General features: G+C 32.4%; 1 protein-coding gene across 1 annotated transcript; it reads left to right on the forward strand.

Annotated features, from left to right (window-relative positions):
- Positions 1-1,683: 1,683 nt before the first annotated feature.
- On the forward strand, positions 1,684-23,801 carry LOC127709245 (uncharacterized). Its single transcript, XM_052214662.1, has 17 exons — positions 1,684-1,844; positions 10,313-10,405; positions 10,824-10,990; positions 11,451-11,624; positions 13,054-13,186; positions 13,780-13,921; positions 15,543-15,626; positions 15,874-15,953; positions 16,360-16,530; positions 16,986-17,170; positions 17,498-17,639; positions 18,632-19,003; positions 19,546-19,857; positions 20,450-20,632; positions 21,113-21,303; positions 22,186-22,363; positions 22,858-23,801. The coding sequence occupies exons 1-17, from the start codon at positions 1,763-1,765 to the stop codon at positions 22,953-22,955; spliced, it is 2,787 nt and encodes a 928-aa protein (XP_052070622.1). The 5' UTR covers positions 1,684-1,762; the 3' UTR covers positions 22,956-23,801.

The raw sequence follows: 23,801 nt of genomic DNA on the forward strand, positions 1-23,801 counted from the left end.
AAAGACGGTCCTCGCAAATATATTATTTATCTTTTATTTACAGGTGCAACAATAAAGATAATTATATTAATTTAATAACTAATTTAATTACCAGGATTACTAAATGTTTTATGTAATGATTAAGATTATTTAATTACTAGTATCACTACATAAAATTTTCGGCAACAAATGAAATTAGAAGTCGGGTTAAAGCGAGTAATTAAACACAATGACAGAGACATATACACACATGAAAAACTATATACTATGTACTATACATGTCTCTGACAATGGTAATGAAATATGGAAAGTAAGGAACCAGTTACCTTGTTAGTAGTTGTATGTGATATGGAAGTATTATATTGCCGTACGGTTGCCCACAATTGCTTACATCCACTTCATTTGAACTTTGGTGGATAGTTGTCTCATTATCTCCTTATTTTTATATATTACTTCCATGGTCATATGTATTTCGTTATTTGGAGAATCGGGTGTTAATGACAAATCTTTCATTGTTTCTCTTAAATTTAATCACAACTTTATAGACTCGTGATGATAAAGAGATATACATATATATTGCATACACACCTGTCTAATGTTGAACCCTGAATGTTGGTCTCAAAATGTCTTTTGGTTTATTTTTGTCATTTGGTGGCTGTCCGTTGACGTATTCACCCAAATCTCTTTTAAATCATATGTTAAAACGTAGCTTGCTATGCTGTATGGGTATTTCTCATTGCTGAAGGCCGTACGGTGACATAGTTTCAAGTAACTTTTACGTCATTTGGTCTCTGGTGGAGAGTTGTCTCATTGGAAATCATACTACAACTTATTTTTATATCAATATAACATTATATTCATAAATTATATGTTATTTTGGGTCCCAGTTTCCAAAACCGACGTCTTCGACATGGACAACAGTGACACAAGACAACAGAAGTGCACATTATGCGTGTCGCTACAAATTCTCATTTACATGTTAGGTCCAACATAAATAAAAGATAATCGTGATGTTAAAAATAACTTTGTTATAACCTGGATGACTTCCTAGCGAATTGATGTTATAAAATGTTAAAGTCACTCAGTCATGAAATAAAGACTTCGGGAACTGATATGTTGCCACGGAATGGAGTACGAGGGTAATATACACTTACTATACCGATTTCAGAGCGCAAGACTTGTAAGAGATAACCTGTGACGTTTTTTATTTAAATCTTGTGAAATATAGAGATACCATTACATGAAAAACTTTACGACAGACAAGGGTACGCAGGTCGACAATCCACTACTTCATTTGTGGTAATAACCCTCTCAAGATCGTATATTTGATTTATGCAAACTGTCCTGTTTATTTCTAAATGTAATACTTAACTCACATTACCGATATTTGTATTTACATTTGTAAATATGAAAAAAAATATTATTAATTCAACAATAAAAATATTAATAAGCTTTCAAATGGCCCGCTGAGACATTGTCGGTTTTTTTCAATTGTCTATTCTTTATAACCATTATATGTAGTTGAATGAGAATTTCGATTATAAATTAACATGTATTTTTTGTTTATCCAATTCTCCATTAACAAAGTGCTAAAAGAACAATAATTGATATACATCGGTTATATTTATTGAAAAACTTCAATTGATTTACCTGTGTTGGGTTTAAATACCTATATACTATTTCACGGTTTCACGGTACTCTGATTATACCTACCTATTCAACAGTAGACTTGAAACTTTAAGTTAATTCGTAGTATTCTGAGATAAGTTCAGACCAGGATGTTATGAAGTTGATCATGACGGAACATTACATTTTAAAATTGTGTTTTTTATGTCTCGGATTATTACAGTATGGATCATCTGAAAGTAAGTAAACTATTTAATGTACTAAATAATTCATTTTGGGGTAAACTCGAGGAAGTATATTCTGTAACTCCTGTCTTGAGTTGTTCTATACAGAGACATATATATACAAATATCTGTCTCTGTTATGTACAATTAAAAGATATAAGATATTAGATATGTGGGTTTGTTCCTTTATACGATATTTTGGTTGCCACATACCAATCAGATGCAATATTGTAGTGTGGAGATGTAAGTGTTTATAAGAATAAAAATAGATCACCAAGCATCATATCAAAATACACTATTTTGAGAACATATTTCCTGTTGTGTCACAGTGATATTTTGATCGCATGTACATAGGCAACTTGTCAGTAAGATTTATATTCACAAAGCTTCTAGTGAATGGATTTATTCAATTATTTTAGCTGTGTTCTACGATATTTCGGTATTCTAGGAACCAAATATCTTATAGTTCAACATTTATTTGTTTGTTGTGGTATTCAAAGCACGGCTTTAAATAGATTGTCTAAAAAGCATTATAAATAATACGCAATCATGATTCATAAAGTATTTCTAAAGAAGAAAAAAATGGATTTATCATGAACAAGGAACACACAAATATACCTGATCCACTTTGTTAATATTTATTTTAGTGTTAATCTGGGGAAAAAAAACATGTTGGGACAGACATACCAAATAAAACAACATGACATAAAAATCTGAAACTAAACTATGCACTCGAGGTTCAGATAAATCATATAATAAGCCTATTGTTTCATAATAAAGCTTTATCAACATTTAAACCAAATCTAATAAACAAAAGATGAACCACCGAGAAAAGGGAAGAACGCATTTCCCGTACATAATCCACATGTTAGCCTTGTGTATAACTCTAGGTTATTCGACGGAAAACGTCTATCTAAAAGTTTTTGAATATTTATGAATAATTTGTGAAGATTTTTTCTTTAGATTATTTCAGACTTTTTAATATCGAAATTCTGTGTTATGTAAGGTATCTCACTTCTGTTGTACTAAATAATTCAGTATACTAAATGACTGACAATTGCTAATAATCTATTTAATTGTTTTGATTACACGATTTGGGTAAAACAAAACAAAACATAGGTCCCACGAATTTATTTCACATGGCTGCCTTTTACAATAAGTCTTTCGATCCTTGCTGAAATAATAACACTTCATATGACCAAATAATATATGCGTATAAAAGTAGCTCAAAACTACAATTTTGATACAGATATAGCCCGGTAAAATGGCGTTCCGGCTAAATGGAAATCAAGAAGGAATATTTCGCTCCTTAAACTTTTATTTTAGCAGTCCGGCAAGACCGAACAACAAACTCCAAACCAAATGTAAAGTAACATACAAACAATAACATTAAACCATTGTGGTGACGTCAGCCTATTCATTTACCGTGGATTCTTTTTCTAGAATCAACGCTTCCTAAATCTGCCGCTGAAATTGACTCACCAAATTATATTCAATTGTTTCCTTTGTGTGCCTAATTTCATTAAGTTTGAATTGGCTAATTTACTGATTTCTGTTCACTAATGGAATTAATTTAAAAACTTACCTTTAATTTTTGTAATTTTTATATGCCTTCACTGGGAATCGAACCCTTCCTTGAAATCTGTTATGTGTGACTGACATCAAAAATATAACACTTCTACCTTTAAAGATGTTCATATTACCAGGCATATGAATATTATCTGTTTATAAAAAATAAGACATATTCGAAATTATTTCTAATAAAATTGAGTAACCTTATTCAATCTTTATTATCTTCCCCAAAATTGACTGTGTTTTAGATATAATTGTAGAAACCTTAAACTCCCAAAAGAAAAAAATATCCGAATTTTCAAACATGATCAAGATTTGATCAGAATTAATATTTCTTTTACCTTAATAAAGTGTTATTTATAACGACACGGGTCATCATCATCGTCATCAAAACCTACGTCGTCATCACAAAAAATAATGTTTCACTCTTTTTATTTCTTTCTTTATCTCTTCTTCACTTATAATTTGTATCATATCCTATAAATTGTTCTCTTAACATACATACATTTTCATGTTATATATATAATTGTTATAATGTTATATTGTATTACGGAAAAGACCTCTTAAATACGCGTTTTTTTTTTGTGTCTAATTCATTTTGATTAGTATGTTATTGGAATGAAAATAGTCTAAAAGTTAAATCACAAGATACAAACATATTTCCTTCATGTCCTTGACAGTGAAAAATTAAAGTACAGGTATTTAAACACTCACAAGAGTATCCATGGCACCTTTCTGACAACAACAAAAACCCGAAACAAATTAAAAAAAACAACAAAAACAACCATAATTCGATTTAGCAAATGAAAGGTCTTATTACGTACAGTAAAAGCAAGAAAAACAACTAAGATCAACTTAAATACGTGTCTATTTAATCCATCGACTTGTCCTCGTAAATGGTGCTTGATATACATGCTTTTCTCTAAACTTTAATCAATTTTTAGTAATAAGTGATACTTTTATGATTTTAAAAACACGAGTACCCGAAAACCAGGATGGTTAATCACGTCATATCTAGGGCTAGTTTAGTTCGCAGGTCATGTATCAATAATTTATTGATAATTCAGCCTTGACAAAATTTAAAACATACAGTTACAGTCGAATAAACCGCTATTCAATTTCATGTTTCACTCATATTTTATAATATTAGGTATTACCATCAACAATTTAAGTTGTTGGCTTCAATGATTATATAAACAAACTTTGTATATGTTTGTTATTGTGTGGGGAAACCCAAGTTCAACTCGGTAGGAGTCTGGGATTCCATTTGGTCAGATTAAAAACCAAATCAAAAAAAGTTTCAACTGATATGATCGTATACTGATTTTATTGAAAAACAATTACTAGAATATTATATACGATTTTTGATGAAAAATGCATGCGCTTCGAGTTGAAGCAAAGTTCAAAATATACCGCGATAGCCAAAGGCGATACATATAAAGTTGAAAAAGCTAAAAAGTAAAAAGGCTTAAAACTACCGCATGTAAAAGTTGTACAATGATCCTGCAAGAGTATTAGAAACAACCACAGACCAAGAAATCTCCCCCATACTATTGATTTTTTTTGCAAGGGTTAAAGGTAGCTCACTTTAGGTACAGTAATACCGAAACAATGACTTACTTTGTAGACTTCTGTGTATATATGCATGTTTATTTGTTTGTTTGTGTGTTTGTTTTGAATGGTGCGTGCGTATTTTGTTTTGTTTTATTAAACAGATAATATCCTTATTATATCCATATAAAAAAAACACCACTCATAACTGTTCAAATAATAGGTTTTGAAGGGAAATATATATAATTGACACTAGTTAGAAGAAGGGAAGATGATTTTTACAAGCCTTCTTCAATGGATTTTATACGTGACAACCGCCTTTTCGAAGCTTTCTAAATATCCATTCTGTGGGATCTTGTACATTCTTTGAATACTTGGCTTTTGTGTTTACATAAGGGTCCAGTTATGCTTGAAAACCGTTTAATGGTTAGCAAGCATACCGTGAGCAGGTAAAAAAACTGAAAAATAAATGTGCATGTCTGTCCTGGAGAGGTGGTCTTTTGATGTATTTGTTAATATGAAGGTACCATTTCAAGATATAAACTTTTTATCACCACTCTGAAATGATGTTGGGGATCGCTTCGGTGCCCGAGTGGTTTAAGTAGTTCGTCTACTGTATCACTAGCCTGTCAACACTGAGGTTGTGAGTTCGAACCACGCACGTTCGACTCCTATCTTGATCGACCCGGATTGCCAATTTTCCTGTCGAATGTCTGTGGTTCTCGACGGGCACTCTGGCTTCCTCAACCAATAAAAACTGGCCGCCACGAAATAGCCAATAGTACTAAAAGTGGCGTTAAAAACTAAATAATTACTCAATCAATCACACGATGTTGGCGAACATACAATAATCAAGAAAGATAGAAATTTTAAGTTCACCGATTGCAATTAACCTTTCAAAAATAACTTCATACAAGTCATGATATTCACAGAAAATTAAGAAATACCAGTTTTAGAGATTTAACATAAGATTTCCCTATAATTTATTTGCACTCTACTATTGTATATAGTTTTAAAATGACAGAAATGAATAAAACTGGGGATTAGATAAAAAAAAAAAATGTCGACTACAATAACCTACTGTATTTCACTTCAAAAGGAAGTTTGACTTGTAAGATATGATATGCAACGTAGATCAAATGATATATTTTTAAGTGACAAACCAATATGCTTACGATTTTGATCACTTGATTTGGGATTAACAAAGACAACATGATATTTGTAGTTCACTGTAAGATCTTCTTTGATGCTTATTTCTATTTGATACGTTGACTACATAGACTATATGTCGAACTAATAGGAAGATAAAATCTGTATTTATATTCCGGGTACTTTTTCTAAGAGAAATATATAAAGTCAACTTTACTGCGTTTAGAGCCAAACTGTAAGTTACGCACGGGACCAAAATGATTATAAAATCTGCACGGTCCATGACCAACTTTGGCCGCATGGTGTAACACTTTCTTTAGAATATAGACCGTAGAATTATCTTCGTGTCTGGAAGTTTTTCATGATGACATGCGATAGTAATGAATCGACAGAAGTTTTCAATCTCTCATGCAATCATCACCATTTTCACCGTCGGTATACTGTTCTTCATCTGGTGAAAATAACAATTTATAAATTGCGAGCGTCTGAAGCGCTACACTGTCTTTTAATGTTATACGGTTTCTAATAAAGTGAATGACCAAGCAGATGATCACTTTAAGAAGTTTCTCCTCGACGTTGGGTTTTCTTAAATTTTTCTTAGGTTCGCTCTTCTCTTCTAATGCAGCCTGATGTCACGCATGAGGTGGTAATGCCTGTTTGATACCTTTTCTTATATCTATATACCTTTTATAAAACAAAACCATATCGAATTATGGACAGACAAATCAAGTTATGCTGATAATTAAACGTAGACAAGACCTTGAACTGTTGTCAGTGTCTTCAGAAAAAAGTGATGCCATGCATAGAATGATTCTTCTACCACAGTTTTTCCAGGCAGTCACCACTTTTGTATTGTGCTATCCCGAATAAGTTAAAGACAACACTAAACGAGAAAGAGAAAATTCTGCGAATCGCCAATTAAGCGTCTTTAAATAGCCACAAGATTTATAGTTTATATCAAACAGGTTAACATAGTAAAATTCAGCTGACGCAACCAAATCTATCTCGATCATGCCAGATGTCAACCGATAATTCAAGAGAGTTGAACACAGTCAACCATCCAACAACATCAATGTAAAAAAAATGTATTTACCTTTACTGAGTGGCAATATACCTACTTCTGCTGCATACAGTGTTCATTTTTAACTGTATAGCTTGTTACAACTAATGTGATTTCCTCAACAGAGCAACCTTGTGTCTGAGAAATCCAGTTTGCGTTATACTCAGACTGTGCTGTGAGGCCGCTGAGAAATTTACTAATTACCAAATGCCAATGGTTTTCATAGGACTGCAGTCATACTAGTCTAATTTTTATCTTTCTTTTATCGAAATCAATTAACTACTGGCCGAATATGAAAGAAATACATGCTTTGACTGCTGACCATTAAGATAATGCTACAATAGAAACAACGAATTCTTTCCCATAAGAGCAGACGATAGATTTGAGTTCGTAGATTGCAAGCTTTTTTTTAACATTATTGTGATATTTTTATATCATGATATGTATATAATTATCTATGCATTAGTGTCGGTGTTTTGTTTGGTTTTGTCTGTAATGTTTTTCCAGATAGGTAGGAATCATTTTGGGCATTTGAGGCGAGCACGCTATATAAGTTGAGGAGGACAACTTGGCATGAAAACACTTTTCTATTTTTCTTTCATCGAAATCAATTCATTATTGGCCGAATAAAAAAAATGCCCTGTTTGCTTGGCATTAAGACAATACCACATGCGAAACAATAAATGCTTCCCCATAAGAGCGAGTAATATTTTCCACAGTTTTTATTAGCGTTCGTAATTCCAAGCTTTAGTTTTCAGTATTCTGAACTTTATTTCATATGCCTGACACTATTTATGTACTAGTGTCGGTGTTCTGTTGGTTTATGTCTGTCTTATTTTTCCGGACAGGTATTAATTATTTGGGGCATTTGAGGCGAGCAAGCTACTTAGTTTGAGGACAGCTTGGCACGAAGCATTGTTTTTTTTTTCCATTTTGTGTGTTTGCTTTTTCCTATTTGGTTTGATGGAGGTTTATATCTTTGACCTTTCACTTCTATTTCTGTTACTTTGTGTATTGTATGATTATGTCAATTTGGCCTGCGAGATCGCGACAGTCATATGGAAGTATTCGAATAATGTACACAACAACCGTTTACACAGAAGTTGTTTTATGTGTTGTCAAACAGCGAAATTTCAATAAGATTTGAATTGTTTATATATATTTTTTAATCTTCAGTTTACGACTGGTGAAACTTTTACTTTGGTTTATTTGGTTTATTTGTATGTTTTGGTGTTTAGTGTGGCGTCCATTTTGCTGAATTATGATACATTATTGTTCAGGAGTCGGCCGAAGCCCGCCTCCGGGTACGGGATTTTCTCGTTGCGTTGAAGACCCATTGGTAGCCTTGTGCTGTTTTATGCTCTTTGGTCGGGTTGTTGTCTCTCTGATACATTTCCAGTTTCAATTCTCTATTCAATCAACTGAACATCCAATGTCAAATGATCGAAAAACTAGAATTGGACGCTTGAAAAGATAGATAAAGACAGTTTTACAGGTGATATGTATGAACTGTAAAAAAAAAACCCATCTTCCTCCATTAAATAGTTTCTCTATTTTACAATCAATAAATTACAAATGTACACTCGTTACTCTTTTTATGCACAAACATTCATTTATGAACGAAACAGTTAAATATACAATATGTTACAACAATGACCGTGTTCCAATACTGTTGAAGCTTAAGACCGGGTAGACCCTGACAGACAGTTTCATATCAAATTACTTAAAAGAAAACCGTTAGTATGAACTCCAATAATTGTAACTATCTTACCACGTGTAAGTGTCTTTTATAATTTAGAAAAACGATTGGTATGTGTCACTGAGCATTTATTTTAGGAAATTAGCTTCAGTGTACATGAGGTCAAAAGGTTTGAAAGAAGAAATAAATGAAAATATTGTTTGAAAGGAAAAATAAATGCAAATAATGCTGTACTACATTTATTGAACTGATTTGGCCCGTATTCAAGAAGGGACGAACTAATTTTCTTCGTGTATTGCTACTTAATTTTCATGGGTATGATCAACTAATCATGTGGCACAATATATTTCCAAGTCATTGTTGATAATGTAAATACTAATTTGTAAGTATTATGGATTTTCCCCCCTTGTAATGACTTGATAAAATTAAGGGAACGTGGTCTCATACGATTGGATGAAAAAGAAAGCTTATTGTTGATATTTATAACGTTTAAATGACTCTCGAATAAGGTAAATCAAAGCTTTCCACTACACCGTGTATAAATAAAATACTCGATACGACAGAAAGTCGATTATGCATTTTGTTGAAAACTTTTACTTTTTATCTAAGTGTCACATTCATGTATAGACTAACATGATATCGTCTTCAAAATAACTTTGAAGTGATTTTGAGTTTAGAATTGTTGTTTGTTTAGTGTTTGTTTTGAAGTTCACGTAGTAATATGGTCAATAATCCTTCTTGGTCATTTATGAGTTACAGAAAAAAAAACATATATATCATTTCACAAATGTATAGTTAAGTTAGATTTTACCCCCAAAAATCTTGTTTTTTACATGAATAAAAGGAAATGTGCGATATACGCCTATGGCACAGCAATCAAACGGCACAAAATCACTGAATTGCGAATTGCAGAAAGTAAGGACAAGAGCACAGCGCAACGTTGTGATATAGTTGTGATACAAGTCTGGATTTTGGCGGTTTAGAGCTTGGTATAGACATTTGTCTATTGTTGGAGTTGCCACTTGGAACACTGGCCTCTTTTTATTCATTGAAGTTTAAGGTAGACACTCTGAGGGTAGACATATTTCCCTTTATTTATGTTTGAGGTGTGTCTTAATTTTTAAAAGCATGAACATAGATTTCCAGTGAAATAAAAAGATAGACGTACTGACACAGCAACCGGTACATTAAGATTATAAATGAGGATGTATGCTTTTACCAACAAAGAAAGGGATGTGAGGAACTAATTCAACAAAGCAGAGATTATCACACACAGAAAAAGCAACACAGTTATGAAATGAAACAATATATGACTATGGTATTCAAAGAAAATTTATTTACACAGAAGCATTTGAAGATTTTATGAAGGGCATTTTTAGTAAAAAAAGTTTACATTGTAAGATTTAATTTGTTATTAAAGGTTCTGAAAGTTGTGTTTTTTTTTTCTTATAGAGATAGCGTTTGATACCGGTATTAGTTTGGACGTTGTTGACCCAGACCTGTTGGGAACGGAAAAAGATAATGTTGCTGATCCAGTCAATACAGGTATGTGTTCATCAAAATCAACCAATTCATAAAGAAAGTCAATTAAAGTCTCGCAATTTGAGAGAAAGTTTTTTTTACCATACGTTACAAATTCAAGAAACATACAGACCGAAAGCGAAAATATATTATAGTATGCATACATTAATTATGGAAACTTTTATCAGATGAATGCGTTATGTTGAGAATCAAACAGATTTAACTACTGAATAAATCAATTTAAAAATTCGGACCTGCAGTTTACGGATTTTTTCGTGTATTTCTGATAGCGTGTGCATCGAGATTGGTTCACACTATTAGTACCATCCTTTGATATGTGCATAATTAGCCAATAAAAGTTCTCATATTTAATAAAATGTAAGGTACTTGCCTCCAAATATTTGATGTTGGTATAATTGTTAAAACTCCCTTGATCTTGCAGGGAGCTACTTGTTTAAAGCAAAAAATGATGGTGACACCAGAGCTTTGACATTGAACATACTGGTACGAGATTTCAAGTCGGCAGATTCGCTGTACTTTAGGGCTCATCCAACTTTCCTAAAATGTATACAAGCCGCCATGACCAAACTCAGAAATGCTGATAAACAGGTAAAATATTATAAAAATAGATAGTAGCAAAGAAAAAAAACCAAACGTAACAAGAATAATATTTTAGGATTTTCTCCTGGAGTTTTCATGAAATATGAATCAAGAACGTCCCTCTTAAATTGGCAGTTTTCATACACTATAACCAAAAGCAATAGCTTTACAAAATTGAATGCCGTATGCAAGGCACGCCCGCACAAAAAAAAAATTCTATTTTAAGGAATTTTAAACTTACAAACTGAAAAAATGTATCCAGTAGATATCAGTTCTTTATACTAGACGATCAATGTAGTAGAAGATTCCAATTTCAGCAGCACATATTAATGCCAAAAGTTCTTTTTCACAAACATGTAATTGCGAGGGTACACACTTTTTATCAAGTCTCAGACACAAATGTATATCTTGTTTAAAATTGTTAATAAGTGATAAACACATCTCTCATACTATACTTCTCTGTTTCAAGGTCGCAGTTAAGCAAGGGTTTCAAACACACAATGACGTTGGAGGTGGTACCTCAGACAGAGAAAATTACCTTAGAAGCGGTGCTGGTATCACACTACAGGCTAAGCAGGGAGTAACTGTCACTCTGGACGAAATCGTCACTGCTGTCTTGCAAACATGTCCTGTTCCTATGATGGTAAGTAGCAGTTCTTAAACCCCTTGAGCATACGCCCTCTTCCAATAATTTTATGTATTGTATAGACAGTTGTCATCTATAATTTGTTATATTCAAATTGAAGATGACAACATATTGCGGTTCTATTCACATGCATCTTGCAATCCAAATTACTAGTATATATTCATTCCTGTCTGGAAACAATGATTCCTGTTCCGGTGTCTTAGTTTACGCCATTTTGAAAATATTGACCTCTTGTAACTGTCAGCGTATTGTCGTTTCGGTGTGCTCTATAGTGTATTCCTTACCAGTGCGTTTATTCCGTCGGAAATGAAACACTAGGGGAAACACGCCGGGGATCATTTTCATAATTATTTCTCCAAAAGGAAGTCAATTCCAGAAAAGATTCACTGTTGCATGACAACACTAGTATATAACATGTATATCTGTCTTCGAACCACGCCGTCTGTAGTAGCAATCATGTTTCGATAACATCTTTAACATTAGGTTTGTCATCAAAACGCAATCAGACCAATTGATGCCTTTTGATGAAACATCATTTCTGTCTTGAAAATGGTACCTGCTCCAATTATTTAAAATATTTAAACTTGTCGATAATATCTCTGGTATGTTATGTCCAATCAAGACAAAAGCAAAGTGATTAATTATCAATGAATCAAATCATATCGCTACGAAATGGCAACTTCTGTACTCCACAAAGTATCGAACCAAACTATTATATAGAAAATCTGAAAATATTTCATCTGCCGCTCATCTCAGCTGTTGCAAATTAGACATTTGGCTTTCAGTAAGAGAGCATATAGGAATCTCTTCCTCAAAAATGAAATCTCAGGAGAAGTTAAATCTCAATGTTATTACACCTTTACCGGTAAGGACCCATATATACTTAAGGAAACACCAATAGGATATAAAATAGAAAGAAGTCAGATATTCCATAAAAAAGCGAATTAAATACACACTCTAGCGTATGAGCAATGTTAAAACATCGAATCTGGCCACTTAAATCGCTAAGTAGACCATACATTTGTAAGATGGACAGGGACATGAATGCCATCGACTTATTTTACAAGACGACAACATATATGCAAAAATCTTTCGAGATACCAATATCACGAACTAAAACACATGATAATGTTTTATCCACGCATCACTTAAGTCTCGATTCCTTAGTAGCAGATTCCCTAAGCATTGTAGCTTTTACTATTTTATAAAAATAAGGAGATGTGGTATTATTACCAATAAGACCACGATCGACCAGACACAAAAAGATAATGCAAACAACCATAGGCTAGCATAGGGGACTAAAAGGCATGAACTTAAACCCATACCGTAAAGTAAATCAGTCTTGGATGGAAAGCGGTCTCATTGGCACTCATACCACATCTTCTTATATCTATTTACATTTACTCAAATTATTTATATATAACAGAAATTAGAGAGAGACATTGGCATTGAGAAACTTGCGGATGGCGTCCATGTTCACATGAAAGGAGCTACCCATACTTCAGGACCAACGTTCACTGGCGTGTCAGGAGAGTATGATGATATAAATGCTGGCTTAGGTAATACTGTCTTATTACAATCAATTGAAACACTGATATATATATAAGATTGTTTTTTTTATTTGTTTTGAATATGCACTTGGCCTTTAACAGTCCTATACAAGTAGGTGAATGGGGATATGAATGCCTAATCTCCATCTCAGATTTCTTTGGTCTTCAAACTACTTAGTAGTCTGAGTATACTATTTTAGATATAAAACAATGACCATTTTATATCTATTCATCAAACTTGAATACCCTCTCTGTAAAAACAAGAATTGAATGTTAACAATATCACTAGGCAATGAATATATAGATATGTCAAAAGTCCGTCGTTTGCAATGAGAAACAACCAAAATCTTATGAATGAAAAAAACAGAAGGTGCAAAAACTAATTAAGTACTGTATATTTTCTTAAAGTTTCATCGATCGTGTATTGGAGGAGGTGCGAACACAAACGGACATATACGGCGATCTTTTTACTGTACATTATACAACTTGGCCATACTTTGGAAATACAAACTTGCTTCATTCATAGTTACATGGAAAGCAAAAATAATCTGAAAATTTATTCATAACCATTGAATAAGATCTTTCTTCTGTGTTCATTTTAGATCCACAGAAAATACCAGATTGTTCCAATCTTAACACAGTTGCAGATGGTGCGTACTATCCTGGTGGATACGATGATCCAACAAAAGTAGTAGGTGTAGTTGATGAACCAGTGGATAGAACTATGACAGTAGATGCCAGCAGGTATGTGGGCAGAATTGTTTAAATAATTGATTTGTCAAACAGGTATCGATATGACGGTGGAAAGTAGCGGGTAAGATACCGGAGGAATAGAAATTCAAAGTAAAGAATAACAATTTCCCACAGTTAAATTGACCTAAGGTGGTTAAGAACATTCGTTGTTGGTCCTTTTGATTATGTAGCCCATGTATAAGTACATCTATGGCAGTCCGAGTTTTTTATCTTTTGGCATATCGAACTCAGAAAAAGATAGTTTACTTTAATTAACTTTGTGTCACACGTGAAACAGCTCCTTTTAACCCTTCCGGAGTAACTGAGATCACTTCCGGTTTTAATCTTTAGTTTTCTATATCGTGTTTTGTATTCTGTTGATTATCGTTTTGTCATTTTTCGATTTTTGCCATGGAGTTGCCAGTTTGTTTTCGATTTCCCTTTGGTTTCTACTGTCTCTCTTTTGTACCATCCTGTATTGATTTAACATCGTCAACGCTCATGACTACAGTTTCATATAGGCACAGAAAATTACAATAAATATATTTGGAATACAACCAAAACAAAAATCCAAAAAGGCCCTTTAGAGATAAACCATTAACTTTGTCTTGGAGAGTATTTAGCATAAAAAATGGTTTCTTTATATAAGTTGACGTATCCTTTTTTCGGTAAACATGTTTATTACCATGTCAGCGCACCCGTTCTCGCTTCTTTTGGAGTTCATGCGATTTTCTCAGTATTTGTTTCTTAAATTGGTTTATCTCTTTTCGATCTACTATCGCCTTAGTTTATCAACGAATGATTTGGTTATCAACACATACTTGGATGTGATTTGTCCGTTAGAAAACTCCCCTTTGGTTTACACTTTCGTAACCTATTTAAACACTGTGATTTATTTATGTGCAGTACACATGAATGAAATCCTGGGTTCTAAGAAAATTGAAATTGAAGTAAAAAAAATAAAAAATGTTCGTGTTCAGAATTATAAGGATTTAAGGGCATACGACACAGTTTTGATCCCACGGTGATTTATTACGAAAATTTGCATACAAGCTATTTTTCACCCAGTCAATTCAAATATGTAATAAAAAATAAACCTTCATGTGCCACTTTAAGAGATAAATGGGGTCGAAATTTTAGACATTTACTCAAAATTTTTGTTTTTTGGACATTTCTATCCCTTGGATAGACATACCTAACTTTTTTGTTTCAAAAGATAAACAAAAATGGATTTTTGTAAAAACATTTGGAAAATCTTCTTTACATAAGTATGGTCTAAATTTGTATAACAATTCTTTGGAAATAATTAATTTTTATCAAAGTTTCATGATTTTAGAAAATAAACGGCATTTTTTGCTGTATATTTATCTAATTTAAAAAAATTTCATCTGTGACTTTTTCATAACATTTGGTACAAAAAATCAGAGGTTATTGATGGGTAAACTTGATCGCTGACTCAAAAACTTTACATTCAGTTTGTGACTTCATCGACCCAATGTACACATCAATTAATAACCTCTAAACAAAATGTGGCTATTAGGTTAAAACTACATGACTGTAAAATTCAGTAAAAATACTTTTTTCCATTCTCAATTTTATTTTTAAAATATACTGTTTAATTCAATTTTTTTAGACTTGTACAGTATTTGGGTAACAACGTCGACTTCAGTGATTGTGCAAATTATGCAGGAAATGCATTAACTGGACCTACGCTAAGGTAAGAACAATTTTGTACGGATTAATACCAGAGCATATAAAGATATTACACACAAAAAAAAATCAAATGGTAAAAAGAAGTATTGCAAATTGTAGAATTTGTCCTGCAAAATAAATATTTGTGATCCTAATCCATAAAAATACTATTTTATGGCAAGTTATTTCAGCTTAATGACTTTATTTCATCTATGAACTTTTTGTAAAGAAAAATGTTGAAAAAATCCAATTAGGTTTAATTTTGATTTTAGGTGTGCACAAAGAACGATGACAACAAGAATGTACAATGCCGTAAAATACTTACAAAAAATGGTTATAGATAATATGTCAGGTAAGACAAGATATATAGCCAATGCTTTAATCGTTGATATGAGAAACACTATCAAATACCAAACAACAAGCCTGCTTTAATTGAATAAAAACAAAAAAGATATTTAATATGACTTTTTAATCATTGTTTGTATTGCATTTTTCAATAATTACATAAAAAACTAGAATCAAATTGCATATTCAAAAAGAAAAGGGCATCATTGTATGATAATTCTTCACTAAGCAAGCAATCTAATAAACACATATTGTTATTAGATGTTTAGTTATGGAGACAATACTACAAGTAACCGAAACTAATTTAATTCATCGACATTACTATGCGCTTTCACAAAAATCGGCCGAAATTGTGGACATCCAGATATTTTATAACAACACTTATAATAAGTAGTAACGGTTTTATCCAATAGGCAAGTTGGAGATCACAAAAGCATGGGACGATACAGGTGCAAATCCAGATTCTCTCCATTCGGAAGGTAGAGCTCTGACAGTACAGCTCAAGGCATCATCTTCGTCAGCAGATATGACAACGCTGTCACGATATGCTATATGTGCGGGTGTAGATTATGTTGCACACAAAGGTTTGTATGCTTTGATATTGTAAACAATAATGGTATCCTTAAAGTAAGTATTGTAAACCAATGCTATCGATTTGGTTTATATTTTTCTTTATAAGAAATAATTCAAAGACGGTACTAAGAAAGCCTAAAAACAAATATAATAGTGACATTTCTTTTATAAAAGCTTAATCAATGATTTCCTAGTAATTTGTTGCATTCACCCATAATGTTTCTCTTTGAAATTTATATTGATGTGGACTGCATCATGGCTAGTACCAGTGTAGAGAAGAAAAGTTATAAGGTAAAATTAGGAAAATACAATTTAAAATGAAAATAACACTTAGTAAATTTCATGTGTCCTTAGCCCTTCTTTAGATTTACATTCACCAGGAACACGAAATACATACAGAATTTATGATAAGCAAAACAAAGGGCCAAGAAATCACTGTTTTTCAAAGAATTTTTTTTTTTCATAGGTGATCACCTCTTGCTAGCTGTAAAGAAAATGAAGGGTGATATAGCTAATATGATCCAGTTTAAATCCATTCAACTGATGGCAGTAGAACCACCATCTTCGAAAGCGTCATACTACAGTTTGCCATCTGAATTTACAGAAACTGAGATTAATGCCAAATATTCCCTGTTTGACAGCAGTGGTCGGGTTAGTATAAACATTAATATTAGTGTATCAGTAACAAGTAGATGGTAGAAATGCATTTTGTATTCGAATTAGTCATGCCTTTTATGTACTGTATTAGTGATGCCTTTCACCACATTTATTAGAAGTAATATTCAGGATTTGTATCAGCACTCATATTCAGCATCTATTTGGTTTACATGATATAACGTTTAGGAGATGAGACAAAAAGACAATTTTTAATTAAAGGGAACAACTCAATAAAGTTTGGTGACCGTCTTTTAGAATTACATTCATTTATCATAATTGATACAAAACACAATACATATTGAAATAATTCAATTATTGCAGGAAGATTTCAAGCTAAACGACAATGCTACAGTTGGAATGTTTATGTCACAAGATCCAGACTACCGTTACTTTAGATTAGACCCTAGAATAGTCGAATGTTATTCTTCAATAGTTGACAGTGAAAACAAAAACTCAGATGACTGTAAGTATGATATTTAGAAATACTTGTTTATTTCGGAATTGGCTTGTTAAAACGATATTGTTTTTATTGTAAAATTTTCAGTTTATAAATTTTGTAATTGCACTAATAGAGGTTGTGACTTCTTCAGGTAAAGATGTCCTCAGACGAGAGGTGTCATCTTTAGACTCATTTAGATTTGCTGTTCTGTTTTTGACATCTAAAACTTTTGGTCTCGATCGAACCTGGTGAAGGTTATGACCGACACATTTTTGTGCTTACTGAATTTGGCAGTATACCTTCATATAACTACTACTTGGTCGATGTCTCTGCTAATGGTCCGTTAGTCCCCGAGGGAATCATTCACCCAGATTTCAGAGCCTTGGTAGGATTTAAAAGATGTATTTTAATTGAAAATGTTCATGTTATAAATGATGACATTGCAGTAAAAGTATGGCTGCAACTCTCTCAAATTTGACTGTCATGTTGAAACTCGTTGATATGTTGCTGCTCTCATTTATTTTAAGTTTACTTATTTTTGATTCCAAAACTGCTGGTCTATCGCATATCTTACGATGGTTATTCCAGAAACGCGTGTCATGTACATGCAAATCGATAGACTGCATACCTGTCACTTGGATTTGATGTTTTGTATGTCTTTAATTCAATCACATGACAATGCTTTTCGTAAAATATAAAGAATAAGTAGATCTCGAAAAAAGATATGTAGAAAACAATAAAAAGTGCGTTTGTTTGACTCTTCAAACAAACATTTGACATGAACGTTCCTGTAAAATCGTTATCATTGTTTTTGTTTTCAAAAATTAAATCTAGACTCAGAGAAAAGGCGATATCATAAATCGGTTCAGTAGTTTATCAGATGTGTCTTGACCAATCTCATAGAAGAACGAGAAATTCAACACAGACTTGCTGAACATATGTAAAATATGTCTTCAATATACCCTTAAACGTAAATATTCTTAACCGAACTGTGTATGCATTTTACATATTTGTAGTGATTGAAGTAGAAGTGATTCGTGGATATATATCCAACCCTGAACAAGCATCTTTGATGGATGTTATGGACGATAGATACGAAACACACACTTTGGGCGTGGCTTTGCAGATTAGGTACAAAAATGGAACCGTCAGCTCGGAGTTTACGCCTCAAAGGCTTGCACAGAAGGCTGTAGAGCAATGTTCGCCTGTTTTCAATCACACTGGAAGCGATGAAGAGGCTGTGGGAATTGGCATATACAAAGACAGTGTTTTTGTTGATATTAGAGACCAGTTTGAATTATGGGTTGAAAAAGATGAATATATTCCAACAGGATATACACTTGAGACTTACACTGATTTCATGGAAAAAAGAGCTGAACTTGCAAATGGTATGTTTGAAAGTAAAAATAAAAGATAAAACGTTTTAAAAATGTTACTTCATATCTAACAGGTTTCGGGGGTCCTCGGTGGTCAAGTGGTCTAAGTAGTTCTACTACTGTAATCACTAGCCAGTCAACACTGAGGTTGTGAGTTCGAACCCCGCTCGTGCGGGTGCACTCGACTCCAATCTTAATTGACTAGGATTGTCAGTTTTCCTATCGAAGGTCGGTGGTTTTCTCCGGGCACTCCGGCTTCCTCCACCAATAAAAACTGGCCGCCACGAAATAGCCCAAAAGTGGCGCTTAAAAGTGGCGTTAAAACACCAACAATCAATCAATCAATCTAACAGGTTTCCGCAGTTGGGTAAATAAAGTAAATTAACTAAGTAGATAATTAAAGAGAAAATTGCTTTAGAAACAATCTCGTAAGAAATCACCATTAATGAAGTCAATTTGACCTGCAATGGAAATTTACACTAGAAAGGTTTTTGCTAATACAATTCTGTATGCGCGATTATAGATGATATGTAAATGATATGAAAATGTTTCAGACTTCCGTATTGTTGATCCAGACGACATGACAGAAGCATGCGCACTTGCACATCCTCCAGCTAAGCAGTCACTTACTTATGATTATGATGAACCTGAAATATCCAAACGCAAAAGACGACGAAAGCGTGCAACGGCTGACGACTGCATACCGACCTATTCTACACCCCATTGCTCATTGGTTGCCAAGCATCTTCAGGAAGAGGTAGACGAGATTTGGACCGAGACTAATAGAAAATGGATATATCGTAATGCAACTGAGGTTAAAGAAGCGCTGGATAATTGTTTAGGAATCTGTGGAACTTGTCTTACAGGTATTTATTTACAAAGTTAAGATTTGATATTATTTGGAGGTATTAGTCTATGTATCTCAGTTTTAGAGATAATATTTAATATTCTACTTATGTTTTACACGTCTTTTATGCAAAACTGCATGCTTCAATTTGTATAACCATATGTTTACAATCATATGGCCAACAACTTTTTAACTTTGTGTTTCCTTTTCTTTAATTTTTTAAGAGGATGATTTTATAATATACTTTTTTTGTCGGAAAGAAAGACACGATGTTGACTAGAGGAAAAAAAACTCAGTATAGTGTTGTGACACATTTTATTAAAACATATAGTTGAAGTCTAGATCTGTATTGGGATGTTTCTTAGCTTAAGCAGAAATCACATCAAATTTATCAAGAGATTAGTTTTAATCATTGGTGTCTTGATAGTGATAGTCTGGGGAATTTTTTTGCATTGAACTTGTTATGTTATACATCTGTATATAAAACAACGTTCAGTTACTGTCTGAAGCCGAATGAGCGCCCAAAAGAGGTAACAGTTAAACTAACAGTATGATATTTGTTATGTTATTTCGTTATCAATTTTATACAATTTATAAATATATACTTGTAGGTGCAATTTATGAGTCTAAACTAAAGCACTGTAACAATTTACTTCATTGGCTACCATTTGAAATGATGAACACTGATCCAGACATTACAAACTTTTATCCACGAGATAACCTGCAAGCAAGAGGGCTGGCCTGTAATGGTGGTGAACATTGTCTGGAAAAGGCACCGTTGTTTTCTATTTTAAGTAAATATATATTCACGTCTTTATGTCATATTAAGTTTCTTGCCCGAGACATGAAAATATGTCACATGTTTGTGTTTCTGAAACATTATAAACTTATGATTTAATTTCATTCATCTAATATATTCTGTTGAAATTTACCTTCAGAACAGAGACTTCAAATCTGAACTTCGGCCAGATAATTTCAAGTCCCTGTTCGTCGGAGGAGTATGCTATATTTATTTTATACATTCTATTGGACTGTTCTTCTTTGAAGTATCTATGGGTAGCCATTTTTAAATCAAAATTTTAAGACTACTACAATTTATTTGTGGATCTGATATATTCCCGTTTATTTTGCATTCTTTATCATCTGAAAAATAAATAGACAAAGTTTATTCAAATTAATCTTTAAAAAGCAATAGCTTCAATTTTAAATTCAAAATAAAATAATGAAAGGTGTAAAATACATACTGTATTGCATTCATTACTATTGACTTTTAGTGCCATCTATCAAGAGATTATACAGACCAGACCCCAACAAAAGTGTGAAGGAATTGATATATGCATCTGAAGAGAACCCCACGCCATGCCCACAGATTCTGGATGAACTGTATGCCAGTCATGCTAAAGGAATCGTCAAATTTTGGGTTGCAGACGAAACTGACATAACCTCGTTTAAACATGGATTACAGGTAAGCTACATTTTACTAAGATTATAAATAGGAAGCGAAGTGAGTAATATATCAATAGCTGTAAACGCCCAAAATGATTTTTTAGTAAAAATGAGTTGATTTATTAATGTTAACTAAAGAAACATATAGTGAAAAGTCAATCAACCATTAATTCTGGAGGAGAACGTGTTCATGTGCTGAATCGGATTCTTAAAGTGGTAGCTCTTAGAGTAGGAGTCCGCAGGAAGACAACAATGATTGGGAAATAAAACGATGAATAAGCTCTAAATAGTCCGGGAAGAGAAGTCCATCAAAGATCTGAATGTGTATACAATATTTCAAACAAATACAAAGTGTTGGCGACAAATGATTCTTGACGCATAAAAAGCACATAACGGTACCATGTGAACGGGTTTAACTTTTTTTTTATATCTAAATCATTTCCTATGTCAAATTAAAAAAAAATACAGTTAATTGTTCGATAGTAAAGAATCAATCATATTTAGAGAGGGTTTGTGCTACATTGAGAACTTTTGCGGTACGAATATTTGTTTTGAGAAGAGATAATTTATTTTCTATGCGATTTAACATTTATAGTTATTTTTATTTTTATGTAAGTTATTTTTATTTTTATGGAAGTTATTCTCACCACATTTCTGGTCAGGATATGATTTGGAAATTACTTTCAACATATTGCTTTTTATAATATCAGGTAATACATTATTAAAATACTTCTTTTCCTGCTCCCTCCACCAAGACTATCAAATAATCATCCCCTAACGACAGCCATTGTGGTTAGCAGTGTTCATTGAAATTCACATTAAAGAATATTTCAATCAATAAGCACCAGATTTATCACTTAATCTCTTCTATTCTTAAATGCATATCCTTCTATATTTTTAGACTGCTATGTTGTACAATAAAGATGTGACCAAAGTACACGTTTACGTGCTTAACGCTCACAGCAAGGAGGTAGTTGATGGTGTACTTCAGGGTTTCACAAGGGAGTTTGCTACCACTGGATGTCCAAAATATACAAGAGAAACTGTAGCTGAGTTTGAAGTCCTCGATCCACCTCACCGTAAGTAATTCTTTAATATCCTGAGTTAAGTCAGACAATTGTATGACAAATACTTTAAATGAAGATGTTTCAATGTCAGTTCTGAAAGCCAAAATGTACATGTTTGATGATGCATGATCATTCTTAAATTAAAAAAGATAATAGTATATGCAGTACACCCTAAAACTAGTGGTATTGAAGTTAATGTTTTTCTTCCTCACTTAAATGAAGCCTATGGAATAAAATTTCACAAGCTAGGATTGTGACCTTTTATATGTTATTGTTTAAATTGAATTAAATAAGCATTTAATTTGCTTATTTTTTGCCATAGCTCATTATAATTATTTGATTATTTCACATTTCCCACTACAACTATTTGAAGAATTAAGTTAAAACCAATGTTCAACACCTGATTATTGATTTAAAGTGTTGACCCTTTTGAATATATTTTTCATTAAAAAGTCTCCGAGCTAACATCCGATCACAATACTATGTTGAAATGTTTATTTTTGCAGATGTGCGTAGGAGAGCTGCATCACATATCCATAACCACAAAAACAAGTTGGTACAAGACGCAATGAACTGGGAGATGAACGACTTAAGAGGACCTTAGAAATATCTATGAGTGCATCATTACCTTTTTGTTTTTATGTTAAATCATTATAATATTTAATTTTACCAAATATTATTCTATTTTAATTTTGCATTTTATAGTTGTTAAAAAGTGCTTTGAACTTCATCGTTAAATATTGTCAAAATACTTATTTTATTCTCTGTAGCTGTTGTAGGAATCCGTCCATTTTTGTACTCTTTTAAAGAGCAATTGAAATATAATTAATATTTTATTCAACAAGAACATAGGAACCATGAGTTTTTTGTAGACAAAATGCGCACCTGCATACACAATTATAAGCCTGGTATCTTTAATGTTTTTTTAAGCCCACCAGACAGTATGTCTTCAACTACTATAAAATATTTATACCGGAACTAACTAATGACAAAAACAGGTACTTTCCAATATACATTCTTTGATACTTTGAAAAATTTCATTCAGATTTAGAATATGAAAACAAATATAATAACAAATACGTAATGTTATTTTGTTCTCTATACGTTTAGCTCATATACAATATGTACATCAGAAAAATAAAATATTATAGTCTGTCCAAGGACGGATAAGGAAATTAAAAGCATAAATTTCACATTTTCTTTAAATGGTTTTACTTTTAGAAGTTCAAAGTTTTAGGACTTAGGAACCTTGATATGTATTGATTGATACTTAAATTTTACTTTTTTTGCTATCAAAATGTTTTTGTTTGTATTTTTTAATATTCACTTATTTTTCAAATAAGTGTTGTTTATTCATTCCTACATTTTAAAATTAAAACAGATGTGATAAAACATTGATCAGTATTATATACACATTTCTTATTTTCTTAAATAAAAATATCTTAGAATA

The sequence above is a fragment of the Mytilus californianus genome, unplaced genomic scaffold, assembly GCF_021869535.1.
Source record: "Mytilus californianus isolate M0D057914Y unplaced genomic scaffold, xbMytCali1.0.p SCAF_7, whole genome shotgun sequence".
Taxonomy (NCBI): Eukaryota; Metazoa; Mollusca; class Bivalvia; order Mytilida; family Mytilidae; genus Mytilus; species Mytilus californianus.